Here is a 13,923-nt window from a genome sequence, read left to right as displayed (position 1 = left end):
GCATGTTAACGGCCATATCTTTAAAAATAATATAGTCTACTTCCCTAAATACATTTTAACCATAGTATAGTAATTTATTTAAATGTATTTGCCAAGGAAAATACAAAATATATATTTCCCTTGGTATTTACCAGGAAATGTCGTTGCTGAAATGCAATTTTGCCCACTGGATGGCACCACAAATCTTTACATGGCATAAATTTAATCCAAAATGATCATTCCTTTCCCCTCACACTAATGCACAGACTGTTCTGAAATGAACCAAATAGCTAAATAAGTTAGTGTGATTTCAGAAAAATAACCATCAGGACTTAAACTTCCTTTTGGGTGCAAAAACCTTTCTCCTTAAAATTGGACATTCCTTGTTTTCAGTTTCCTTAGCTGCCTTTACTGCATGACTGTGGTCTTAAATTACTATATTTAAAGTCAATGTGATGTGATTTTTCCATGACGCTGTCAAAAGACTAGAAACATGCAGAGAAACTGGAGCAGAATTGTGTGCAATTTAGCAGTTTATTAGGCAGTTGTGTATACAAATGATTTCAACACTGTCCATTCAGATTTACACTGGTCAATCTGGTAGGGTGCCTTTACACACCAAACAACAATAGAACAATATTTCTTTGAAGCAGTCCAAACAGATAGTCTGACAGCATTAATCTGCTAACAGTCCACTGGGATGCTACTCCATAAACTGTCAAAAAGGTCACGGTTTCACACATTCATCTTTCCTACAAAACTCATGAAAAGTTTTGTAATCAAAACTTGCAACTGCCCTATAAAACTAAAAATGTTTAGTTTCACAATATCATCCCAAGACCATGGTGTGTTTCATTACCATGATCACTATATTTCTTAAACTCTAGTTTAAAACTGAGACATAAAAGGTCAAATATCAACTAAATATTTCAGTCCAAACCTGTCCCGCAGGACAGCAAGAGAAACAAAATAATCACAATTATTGTCACTCTTGGCAATTTTTTTTTGTGTTATATCTCTGAAATGTAAAATTGTTTATACAAATGCGATATTTCAGATTTTTAAAGCTGTCGAGAGCGAAACACTGGAAACAGAGACTTGAGCAATTGCTAACACCTCTTAACACAAATGAAACTTTTTTTTTTTTGTCGGACATTACAATGAGAACATGCAAAGTTCTTGAAAACCTGGATTAACTGACATAAGACAGAAATGACAATTATGAATAAGAAACCGGTTTACCATTCAAGTTTGCTTTTTTCCCTACTGACATAATTAAAAGGTGGTAGCAGTTACCGAGGTCCACAATAGTTTGGCAACAGTCAGACATTTATTTTATGTTTTGTAGTTAAGAGTTTTCTTTTTTTTTGGAATGCAAACACCTAAAATAATGTGTATCATTTTTTAACTAACAGTAATTGTGAATCAACAGCACTGGCAAAATAATTTGAGGACTTTAACTCCTAAAATTGCAAAAAGGTGCCAATAATTCTGACCAGCGCCGAATTCCAATGTTTACTGACATAAAACCGATAAACAGTACTGATAATGATAAGGCAGCCAAACAACAGACACCACTTAAAATTTTAAGACTGTGGAGAGGAAATGGAGGGAGGCGCATCATACTTGTGGTTAAAGACATATCTAAGACTTTGTGAGCTTGCAAGTATACAATATAGTCTGACTTTAAAAAAAAAAAAAATCAAATATAAATCACCCACACATTTATGATCTTAATGCTTGTGCGATGTCTCTTCTACAGAATTGTGATCTACCCAGCAGGACATAACAATTCCATTCTCACAAGTTTGTTTCAGGTTTAAACTTTTTTCTAAGTCAACCTTAAAGGGAATGTCTGGGCAATAAAAACAAAGAAAATCCAAAAATGACAATATTCTGGATGTATTCACCTGCCAATAGTCATTGTCCATGCACTGCATGTAATTGCTACCACTACTCATTTTCAAATTTGGCCCTGAGGCCTATACACTTGTGATGGATTGGCATTTACAAATTGGATGTAGGTAAAGGCATTTCACTCAGTAATCATAATCAAATCCTAATCATTAGTCTAAATAAAAACAACAAATAGAGAAAAGTACAACAAAAAAGTCAAAATCAACTTGTCATTTTAATATGTGACACTGAAAATGATATATTTCTAGATTTTGACCGTCATGGCAAAATACCTCTTAAATGGTAAAAGCAGGCTATATTTATCTGGAAAGACAATCAAGTATCAGAATAAGTGATTGAAGGAAACAAAGCTGTGATATTGATTTAAAAACCAGAAAGTAAAAAAAGAAAAATACATACCGTCCAGCACTAGATCTTGATGCAATAAAGAAAAAACAATTTCCATTTCCAATAGAACCAACACTCCGTCCACTGATAAATATATTCACGTCTTTATATATAAAAATGTAGGGGACAGACAAAGTCAAACAAATTTTTACAACAAGGACAAAACCATGAAAATTTAGTCTCTGACAACTCAGATTCACAAAAAAAAGAAAAAAAAGAAAGAAACCAAACATAAATCTGATGAAGCATTCGTTTGTCCCTGACACAAGACAGAAATACAGGGGTCATTGCACTTCTTCAGAGTCCAATGAATGTGACGGGTATGACAACCCTTGTTATAGCCAGTGCAGCGCCCCGACACATCTGCACCACTTCTCTAATCCCCACTTAGAGAACAAGAGCAGCAGGAAATAAAAGAAACTTGTGCAAAAGTGCTTCCTGCATCCTTTATGACTGCCACCCAAACACCCAACCCTCAACATGTGGCGTCCTTCTCTGCAGGCAAAAACTTGATCTTGGTCTCTGTACTGGAAAGTAGTGCTCACTGGCTACAGTACAGAATATTCAGTGTAATCACTTGCGCATATATGTATCGGTGGGATGTGGACATTTGCTATTAAATTGATCGGGAAATCGTAAAACCCCCTCCTAAACGTTGTTCTGTCATAGCCATTAAGTAGCTCGTCTTTCATCTTTCCATATAACCTCTTACATTCCCTGCCAGCTCAGTATACATCCCTTCTGCTTCGGGAACACTAACCTGCATCAGTGCCATGGAACAATCACTTCATCCTCAGCCGGGATGAACTGAGCCATGAATCGGTTGCATGCTTATTGCTATAAAGACACTCGGAGAGGAAAAAAAGGCTAGCGATTGTTTTGCAAGCTATCGTGCAAGTAGTTTAATAAGATTTGCGCACATCTCAAAGAACTCGATGGTGTGGCTTCCTGGTCGAGGGACAGTCATCGAATCCCCCCCTCCGGTGGAGTCGATGGATGAGGTCAACGATGAAGCTAAGGAGCCTTCTGCGGTCTTTGTGGGCTGCACAGTGCTAGATGAAGCTGCAGCATCTGCCCCATCCACATCGTTCTTAATAGTGGTGCGGTAGTTGCCCACAGACCCAGATCGGAGAGGTGTAGCAGTTCCAGATTTTGTCTCCACCATATCATCTGAAGAACAAAAGACACAAAATGTTTTCCACAAAATACACATACAAACATGTTATTTCTTTTCTTTTTCTTCTTTTGTTTATACATCTAAAAGCTTGGGCATTCAGCTTTGAATTTCTACATCAGATCCAATCAGAATTCCATTCCTTAAAGCCATCGGTTACACTGCAGCTATATTTGGGATGTCAACAGTTAACTGTTAATAGGATAACCGCAGAGAATAGTTTTGACTTGTTACACGTAGGTCCAAAGGTTAATTTGGCTACTCCTCAGTTTACTGTGCAGCACGCCACCTTGGTTGGGTGGCAGCAAGCTAACAACACAGCTCATTTGGCAATTACTGCTGGTAACACCATCCTGACTCATGGTAGTGGTACAGTGTTGTGGTGGGAACATTGTGCCCACCCTCCGGGCACAGCTATACAATACATGAAGGCTTGGACGAGGTTTTTGTATGACGTGCAATGTAACTGGAGCTGTAATGTTAGAGGGTTACAGCAGAGAGTGCTGGAAATAAAGAGATGGTGTCTGCTCAGGTGCTTTTTGGTTGTGCTCTTTTTAGCCGCCTTGAGTGCGCGCGGCCTGACAGAACTTTTATGTACACTTAAGTGGATTGGGGCCAATATGAAACATAATGTTTGCATATAGAAAGCATTTGTTTGTGGTATTTTATAACAGACTTTTTCAATAATGTCAGAATTGTAATTCTCACCTATATCTTTATTTTTTGTCCAGAAATATTCTGACCCAAGGCTGACTGAAACTAATCAATCATGTTGTATGATAGAGCGCCAGCTATTGAGCCTTACAGCAACTGCAGACCAGATTTTACTGCACAAGTGTTGTACCCCATTGATATGACATGACATGATGAGGCCATGACTTCTCTTTTTAACTTTGTTGTGCTAAAGGAGTTTTGTGGCTCATAATGAAGCCGCTTACTCACCGGAGCCACCATTGTTCCACAGCTAAAACAAAAAAAATTTCACTAGCAACGCCACCCTGTAACTACTTGTCAGGACAGTGTTACCAGTGGTAATCGCTGAATGACCCGTGCCGCTAGCTAGCTCCCATCCAACCCGAGTGATGTGCAGTGCAGAGTGGCTAAGGCTTGCTAAACAGTGGAGACCAGAGGTTGGGCAGTGGGCACCACATTTCTGCATGTTAACACAGCTGGCCGCCTGTCTGTCAGCAAGCCAATAGAATTTAGAGAATTAAAATTTTAAAGCCCTGAGTAGATAGTTCTTTGAAATGCAGCGCTAAAGCTCACAGAGCCAATGGAACGACAGACTGACGAGTAAGGCCTCTTAAATTTCATGTCATTTTGCCTTTGTCTTTCTTAAAAATGAACCTGTTAATTATCAGTATCAAAAACAAAATGAAACGAACCGACATCCCTGAGCTACACATAAACACAGTGGCTGACTTTGCTGTAGCACACAGCCAAACTGTAGTCTCGTGCCCTTTACACAGCATGCCTGTGCTACGTTAATTCAGCTCATAACAACACTCTTATCTCATATTTGTCTTTGAGGTACCGCTGCGTGCGGACACACAAAAAAGAGCCCAAGCCCTTAACCCTGAGTCAATCATTTATGAAGTCTGCAGACTTCGACAGAGCACACTACAGGACAGAAGCCAGGAAAACACCACAAGGATAGAGGGAGCTGAATTCAGGGCTCAGCAGAATATCTTGTCAGTGTTCACAGGTTACAAACTCTACAAAACTGTAAATGGCATGAGACTAGTTTAAATGGCACAACTTACATTAGAGAACAACACAAATATAGTTTTTTAACTGTCTTTTAAATGTTAGGTTTATTAAACAGTTTAACCAATGACCAACTTTTTTACAGCAAAGCTTTGATTATTTTTGGAAATATGCAACATAATAATAATCATTTTTCTGTTTTTCACTGACATCTTAGTAAAGATGTGAGAACAGTGTGGTTCAATCTTACCGTCTATGCTACGGAAGTCGAGGAGGTAGGTTCTACTGTCCACTTGGTAAAGTTGAAGGCTCATCTTGGTTTGCATCCCAGTTATCGGATTCTTCCTTCTCACACGCAGATAATATGGATTCACAACCTGGAAGAGTTATGAAACAATGACAATATGAAGCTACCTCTTTAAAGGAACTCCAATATCACAAGTTGTTATTTAGTTAAATAACATAATCTCAACTTTAGTTACTGTTTTAATATGTGGCCCCATTTTGTTTCACTGCTTTTCTTCCTTACCTTCCACTCATAATCCAGCTGTTTCATGGCACGGCACACTTCTGACATGATATCATTGGGTCTACTCTGACTTCGGATACCCAGGTGCCACTTGGCCCTTCTAACACCCTGGTGTTTGGACTTCTGGGGGTTCAATTCATCCAGTGTGTGGCGAGGCCTGGGAGGAGTCTCCGCCAACAGGAATGGTACGCGCTCGGGGTGAGGCTTGATAATGCCGGCCACAGCTGCACCGGATGAGGTCAAGTGCTGGTCATCTAGAAAAGAGTCGGGAGGGCTGGACGCCAGGTAGAAATCCTTTGCTTCGCTCATGATGCGACGATTGTCAATGATGAGATGGTAGGCGACGGCCAATGGGTCCTGATGGTTACGACTGTATATGCAGGCCAGGACTTCCTCCTCTGTGCACTCAAACTTGTCACATACCTCCTTCAGGGCCTCGTCGTCAATCATGTTGTTGCTGTAGGAGGGGTCCTCGGGGAACAAATATTTGGGTAGGCCCTGTTTGAACCACTCATCCTCTCTGTGGAAGGAGAAATTATTTTTGTTGTATAACAAACCACTCACATTGTCCATAAGACTAGTTTTACATTTTTCTGTTTCTTCAATCTGCTCTGTAATCTACACAAAAAAGACGAGATGGTTCTAATATTAGTCTGACTTTGTAATTAATTCCATCAGGCTTACCGGATCTCTTTGATGGTGGCTCTTTTCATGGGGTCCACCTGCAGCATGTGTTTAAGGAGGCTTATTACTGATGGGTTCAGATACTGCGGGGTGAAAAAGATCCCGTCGCAGATCTTCTTAAACAGCGTTGGCACGTGGTCGTCATCAAAGGGAAGTGTTCCGCATAACAAGGCATAGAGAATGACCCCGCTGCTCCAGATATCTACCTCTGGACCAGCATATAACCTGAGGACAGGTAAAAATAAACACTTCTGTAACCATGACAGCAACATTTTACTAGGTTATGTTTATTCAGCAACATCTTGTAGCAACATAATGAGAGTATGCTAGGTACAGTTCCAAATCGGTAGTTCTATCTATCTATCTATCTATGTTTTTTCGCCCTTTCACGAGAACGAAGCTCTCGACCACATACAAGTTTCCTTCTGGGGGTGTAATTCAGTAGAAAGAAAATGGCACACCAAAACAATGTAGACTGATAAATAGCACAACAGGTAAGAGGAAAAAACATGTATTTTTGATTTGGGAGCGAACTGTCACTCTAAGTTCTGTGTCACTGTCAGCTTACCTTCCTGAGATGACCTCAGGAGCAGCATAGTTTGGAGAACCACAGCTTGTTCGCAGGAACTCTCCATCTGACATCATGTTTGATAAACCTGCACAGAAATTAATACCATTATAATAAGATCAGCCCCAATAATGATCTGGCATATTTGATTGGTGCATCTCTACATATAGTACAAAAAAGTAGGGAGTGCCCACTCATAAGAAAAAAAAATTGCTTCATAGCCCTGTTAGTAGTCACAAAACTCCACATGGTTACCTAGCAAAGTCCTGCACTATTGGGTCCATAATTTTAAGGTTAAAATAATGTCACTTGTAAACACTCCTGAGTTAAGGTCAGAGACTTACCGAAGTCTGCAATCTTGGCATTCATGTGTGCATCAAGCAGCACATTTTCAGGCTTGAGGTCTCGGTGCACCACCATGTGTCTGTGGCAGTAGTCGACTGCAGAAATAATCTGCTGGAACAGCCGACGACTCTCCTTTTCTTCCAACTGTCAAAGCAGAAATTATCCATTAGGTGTCATCTTCTCTGTGACTCAGTTAGCACATCACAGCTGACTAAGCAGCACTTCATGGTGTGTTTTGATATCTTTTCCAGCCGCTGTCGCTTTTTGGTTCACAGGTTGCTGCACTGTATCTGCACCAAAGGCTGGCAGTAACACTGAGAAGTACATAATGCACTTCTGTGTTCTGTCCACTCACTGATAATAAAATATACAACATCTGCTCCATATGGCAAGATGGAAAGAGTGGAGGAAAATGTGAGACATACTTATAACAGATTAGAAGTCATTTTCCAGCATCACGGTGTATTACCTTTCCATTTTTGCAGATGTAGTCAAATAGCTCGCCTCCTGAGACATACTCCATCACCATGAAGATATCTGTAGGGGTGCTAATAACCTGATACCTGCAGACAACACAAAGTTAAAATCATGAGCGTCAGATATAACACCACTCAAATGGAGACACTTCTGGGTTATTATCTCATCATTGTCACAAATAAAAAACAGGATGCATGCTATTAAATCTCTGATTTGCTATCCCACTGTGGAATATCGTAGAAACACCAAAAGTGGCCAGAGGAAATGGCTCTGTGTTCTTCATGTCTTACAAAAACAAGCACAAAACCTATCTTGGCCTGTTGATGTGGGTGTGGCTCCTTTTCAGTCAAATGACAAAGCAACAATGTGACTAAAACATTACATCTTGATATTTCATGCCTTAATGTTAAAGGTGCCATGTGACATTCTTCACAAACCTTTGTTTCAACACCATTATGCTTAGTTTGTGAGACTAGTTTTCAAACAATAAAGACTTAATGCTTCCAAGCATCAAAAACATATTGTTAACTACAAATACCACAGTGAAATACCTTTATCTATGCTATGGCACATATGTAGTTTGATCTATGTTGTGTGCAGACACAGTATGAAGTGCAGCACCAATACTTAGAAGTACTGTAGATAGGTAATATTGCAACAGCGTTGGTGTAAACTTCATTGAGCAACTGAAGAATGTGTTATTGGTTACCGCCTGTCCTTTCAGTCCAAGGATTAGTGAGAAATTCTTGCGCCTCAGAATCCATACTGACACCCATCATACCTACCTCTATTTACACTATACTGGCTGTGTGGTTACGCTTGAGCATGAGCCAGATTTTTCCCTGTGATTATCATATTCAATATCAAGCAGCAGAATCAGCTAACAGCACAACTGAAATTTCTTACAGCGGCACAGAAACCACAATGTAACCCCTGCAGTTCTGAATCCACACGATTTGGAGCGTGCAGCGTACTAATGACAATGTCACAGTGTTCAGATATGACTGTAAAACGCTGTCTCATCATTAATCCACTATTAAAAAATTGCCATGTCTGTCCAAATGTAAATGCAGTACTAACTGTGTTACAGTCTACAGAAACAAATGAGTCTAAATTTAAAATGAGTAGAGTTTCAACAGACAAGACGGATGTTGACTAACTTCTCGTCTCATTGCCACAATTAACATCCTGTTTACCAAATATAGCTGTTTTGTGTTTTATTGCTCCACTGTCCTCACTCGACACTATTCAGACTAGACAGGCAAAACTGTGCACTTTGCCCCAGTGTTTGTGTGCCCTGTCAAAGATGGGATCTTTCGCTCACAAACACACACACACACACACACACACACACACACACACACACACACACATAAAGACAAAGACTCACACTGAGTTTACATTCTTGTGCATGCATGACATGGAGCTGGTATTCAGGAAATTAGCCACACCTCATGGTCACTTTAATGACCCAGTAACTCTAGCCTTGGGCTCAAGCTGCTTGCTGTGGACATTCACATACCAGGTAGGAAGGAACCACAGCAATTTTCTAAATATATTTTTAGATCAGTGACTCTTGTAGCAACAGTGTGCCACAAATGCGTTTTTCTGTTGCCAATGGACTGTTTACATCAGGCTTGCAGTGGTTATCATCACTGCTTGACGTACATGTGCATTAGAGCACAAACAGTGTACTGAGCTGGTCTCTGATTAGCATCACAGTAAGTTAAGACATGTGAACTTAAACAATGACCCACTCAAAATCGCATGTATCCATCTGCACCAACATATTACCAGCAGTCAGTGCCATAAACTCAAGCAGGACAGATAGTATGTTTGCTTTGGCACATGCACAAATTTGGATTTGGGGTGACAGCTCTTTCCTGCTGTATAACAACTGCACAACACAGACCCGTGGGCTCTGTGAGGACACAGTGAATACACTTTTAGTGAACGCTAAACTGAAAGAGAGGAGATCACACAGCGCGGCACGATGAAAGGCGGTGATAAAGCAATTTTTCATATTAAAATGAAAGGTCAGTGGAGCGGATAACCAAAACAGGCAATAAAGCAGACTGAGACTGAGCCGAGGACTGCGGGGAGAGGGAGACTGGGTCAGACAGATATCGTCCCACATGGATGTATTCTAAAACACACCATTAAAGCCTGGAAATAGCTCAGTGGGTGGCATTAATGTGGCGGCAGGGGGATTACCGAGCAGTGAGCAGGGTGTAATCTAGGACTTACAGTTTAATTATGTGAGGATGCCTAAAAAGCTTGAGGTTCTGGATCTCCCTTCGGATCTTTCCCACCACGTCCAAACTGCGGATCTTCTGCCTGTTCAAGATCTTCACCGCCACTTGGTGCTTGGTCAGCTCATGTTGGCCCACTGCAAGACAAAAACAAAATGAGCTACCTAAGTTGTACTAAGGACATATAAAAGATGAAAGACATCACAATTACCAGAGGACATATTATAGAATAATGCAAAATTACTGTATCTTTAAAATGCTTACTTTTCAAGAACGAAGAAAATCACTCATAATGTAACTGATTTTTTGCCCACTTGGGGGCAGCTGACCTAAGCTGTAAACAAACACTGACATTACCACCTATTAAAGCTAATATGGCAAACATGTTAGCAAACAGTTGCGTAGTTACACATCCAGTAGACACAGAGCAACATTAGCATTTCTTTAAAATCGCATTTCTGTCCACCTAATGAATGTACATCTGTCATTCACCTTTCCTTTAACTCCAGTCTGGTCCCACCTAACTCCTGGGAACTCCTGTTAAGCTACTAAAAGCTCCACTTTGTTCACCAGCTGGTCGCTTTGTCCATTTGCCTTTTAGTGCTGGGCAGGTAGCGTACAGCGGGTTTATTAAAGCATTTTGCTGGAAACAGCTACTTGTCGCATCTGGAAATGATGCTAAGAGAACCAGACAGTGAACCAAAACAGTAAAGTTGCGGGCCACAAAAACAAAACACTGAGCTAAAAGAAATTAAAATGCTCTGCAGAAATGAGGGAAACTGTAGAGTAAAGTGATGTTTCTTGGTGGGTTAATTACAACAAGCAGCCCCATTTACATAAAAGTAATTATTTGATCTGTTGTTAATATATTAATATTCATTGTAGTAGCTTTAAGTGTATCAAATACCGTGAAGTGTTGTTAAAAGCTAAAAGCAGATCTATAAACACCACAATGTTTCTACTTCTGTAACCACGACACTCAAAACTTCAAGCCGAGAACATTCCAAGCAACTAGCTCTTATCTAGAGATGGGTTTAGTCAGTGGCTTTTGAAGGGTGCTCCCACCCAAATGGAGAGATTTATCAAAACCCAAATATGTAATCCTTTATTTTAACTGAAAATAACTGATGCTGCAAAGATTTCACATTTCAACAGGGATATGCCACAGCAGCAGGCAGGAGAAACATACCAAACACGAATATGAAACATACCAGAACAGATTACCATACAGAGAAAAATAACTACAACATCTGAATGGATGGTGGGAATGCAGCATACTTACATTGGTGAATTAGTAAACAGCTGCTGTTGATTTACCAGTTATGCTGGTGGTGAACTATTAACCAAGCCTCCAGCAATCAAGACCATAATCACAAAGCAAAAACCCTGGTGACCTGTGGTCTTTTTTTCTGGCAAGAACAACAAAGAACTGAGTGCAAAGAGATGACTCACTGGGAATTAACTGACTGTAAACAGAGCTTGTGGTTCTTCTGACTGTTTTTCTTACAGAGAGTCTGGTTGGTTCACTTCATTTGGGTACATTAGAGCTTAATCATGTGTTCCTGAGACACAATGCACTACATGATCAAACAGAGAGCAGCCTGTAGTAGAGATTTCAGCAGTCTAACTATCACATCAGTCGATAACAGGGGCAAATCTGAAAATAAAGTGTGGCTAAATACATACAGACATTTTAGGTGTTGATACAAGCTGAGCTGTGTATTGACATAATCGTACCACCTTCTAGGCTGACAACACTGGGCGTAGATTTGGCCGGGTTTGCATCTAAAAGCATTACTGTCTCTTCAACAGGACAGCAAATCCAAGTCATATGGAGGGCAGAGTTGAGACCAAATGTAGTGTGAAGCTGCAGAACTTTCTTGTACCATGTTTTTAAAACCACGAAGAGGAAACGACAGGAATCACGTTAACAAAATGCTTTCCATGAATATGCACCCAGCTAGCGCTATCACCAATCCACAGGGTTTACTTCCCGGTGTGTGTCTTGACAAGCGACTTGTGGCTCTCCGGCTAGCTCACAACGCTACCGCTGCTAACTAACTGACATATGTGTGGCTATGTGCTAATATCATAAAACTTGCATTGTGTGACTGTCGCTGGCAGCCACAGCTACGTCCCACTAAAACGTCATGTTTGTCACAAACAAGTTGAGCTAACTAGCAGGACAACAAGTGTGCTACATCGCTCGCGTTGCGACAACTTAGCTTTCATAGCATGCTAAAGCTAGCAGCTAAGCTAAAAGCTCCCGTAGCCACCATCTTTCAGTTGGCAGGATGCACAAACGTCAAGACAGTCACACGTACCTTTAACCTTTCCAAACGTCCCCACTCCGAGTGTGTCTCCGAGAATGTAATGTCCAATTTTAACTCTTCCCTCATGTTTCTGTTTTTCCGTCGCCATCTTCCCGCAGTGGCCTTGCTGCGGGGCGGTTAGCTGCAAGCAGAGATGGACCGAACTCCGCTGTGTGCGTCTCTACTCAAGCGGCTGTGCTCAGCACGGAGGGTGTGGAGGCGCCCCGGCTCCGGCGCGATTCGTCGGAAGCGTAGGCGACGTAATATGTTGCCTTCAAATGCTCCCAGTAAACTCCTAAATCGCAGTGTGCATATCCATTTTACGTAGATGGAACTTGTCTGTGTCCAAATATGTATAGTAGCTTATATAGGCATTTTAAAATCGAGGTCCAAGTAAATAGAGAGGAAATATGAATTATACATACACGGGATGATTAACGGGAAACAAAGGTGAGCCAAAACTGTAGCAAAATGACAAAAATCAGAAGAGAATCTCAGTACCAAACATGAACAAATGTAACAAAATGTAACATTAATTATTTACAGAGAAAGCTTCACAGTGATCCAAGCTTTATGGGAACTGTGGATCTACTCAGCACTGTACAGCCATATATGGTCCTTTGTCTCTCCCTCTGTCTCCAAGACCTCTAATGATCTCTGTCTAAGACATGGCATACAAAATTAGATTATAGCTGGTGGTTATTGACAGAAAGTTTCTCGCCTCATCCAGCATTTAATGCATTTATATTTTTACAGAGAGTTTAATGTGAGTCTGTGGTCACATGCTGAGGCTTAATTTTACATATGTACATATGGAAAAATGAGTGCCAAAAGTCTTAAATGCAAAGCTTTCTGAAATAAATCCATAGGTTGGTTGTTCCCCGGATGTACACCCTAAGGGACTGTTCTTTACTTATCAGAAGAGGGGGGTTGCTGGGGTGTTACTTCAGGTTTTTCTTCAAAGCTACAAATATAAGTCATTGAGACTCCCAGAGAGACTGGGGTGAAAATTGCATGCCCCCCCCCCCACCATAAATTAGTTGTTAGATTTTAAAACTTTGATTTTTGAAAGGTAGGAATTGAAGACGAAATCCTGAGTTGAAAACATCCCAGGTTTTTCACGCCTGTCATGCACGTTGGGAAGTTAGGGCAAACAGTTTATTTTTTGGCAAAACTTTAAATGAGACACATAGAATAATGTGATTTTGATGAAATATCACATTTACAGCTTAGATTTATTTTTTATTTTTTTCCTGATGTAGCCAATGTCCCACATAATGTATTCAAGCAAGGACCATCATAAATTTAAAAATACAAAAACTGTGTTTCAACAGTTTCTGGCTATAATAAGTGGTGTAATTTTGGTGGGTCTAGATATTATCTTTAAAATAAGTGGTAAAATTAATACAAATACAGCCATTTAAAGTTGTAAGCCCCTCCCCTAAGCCAAAATAAAAAAAAAAACACAAGTCCCTTACCCCTGTTTTTGAACCATCCCGTCTCGTCTCATAAATAACGAACAGTGCCTAAGCAGTTGCAAAAATATGACAGGTGCCATGTTGATCACAAAGATGTTCTTGTCCAACCCATTT

The 13,923-nt window shown here is 40.4% G+C and overlaps 1 protein-coding gene across 1 annotated transcript; it reads right to left on the bottom strand.

Annotated features, from left to right (window-relative positions):
- Positions 1 to 494: 494 nt before the first annotated feature.
- Positions 495 to 12,548, bottom strand: prkaa1 (protein kinase, AMP-activated, alpha 1 catalytic subunit). The gene is made up of 9 exons (XM_049604320.1): positions 12,344 to 12,548; positions 10,015 to 10,156; positions 7,760 to 7,853; positions 7,290 to 7,434; positions 6,946 to 7,033; positions 6,378 to 6,602; positions 5,694 to 6,213; positions 5,415 to 5,541; positions 495 to 3,453 (listed from the first exon to the last, which is right to left on the bottom strand). Exons 1-9 carry the CDS (start codon positions 12,438 to 12,440, stop codon positions 3,170 to 3,172), a joined length of 1,722 nt encoding a protein of 573 aa, XP_049460277.1. The 5' UTR covers positions 12,441 to 12,548; the 3' UTR covers positions 495 to 3,169.
- Between the last annotated feature and the right edge of the window lie 1,375 nt (positions 12,549 to 13,923).

This window comes from Epinephelus fuscoguttatus, linkage group LG18 (assembly GCF_011397635.1).
Source record: "Epinephelus fuscoguttatus linkage group LG18, E.fuscoguttatus.final_Chr_v1".
In the NCBI taxonomy this organism is placed as follows: Eukaryota; Metazoa; Chordata; class Actinopteri; order Perciformes; family Serranidae; genus Epinephelus; species Epinephelus fuscoguttatus.
This window is presented reverse-complemented; position numbering and strand designations above follow the sequence as displayed.

Excerpts from the sequence above, each read along its gene's own strand:
- prkaa1 (XM_049604320.1), bottom strand. The coding sequence starts at position 12,440 with ATGGCGACGGAAAAACAGAAACATGAGGGAAGAGTTAAAATTGGACAT. Across the intron at positions 7,034-7,289 it reads TGCCAAGATTGCAGACTTCG|GTTTATCAAACATGATGTCA; the intron begins GTAAGTCTCTGA and ends ATTTCTGTGCAG. Across the intron at positions 6,603-6,945 it reads CCTGAGGTCATCTCAGGAAG|GTTATATGCTGGTCCAGAGG; the intron begins GTAAGCTGACAG and ends ACCTGTCCTCAG.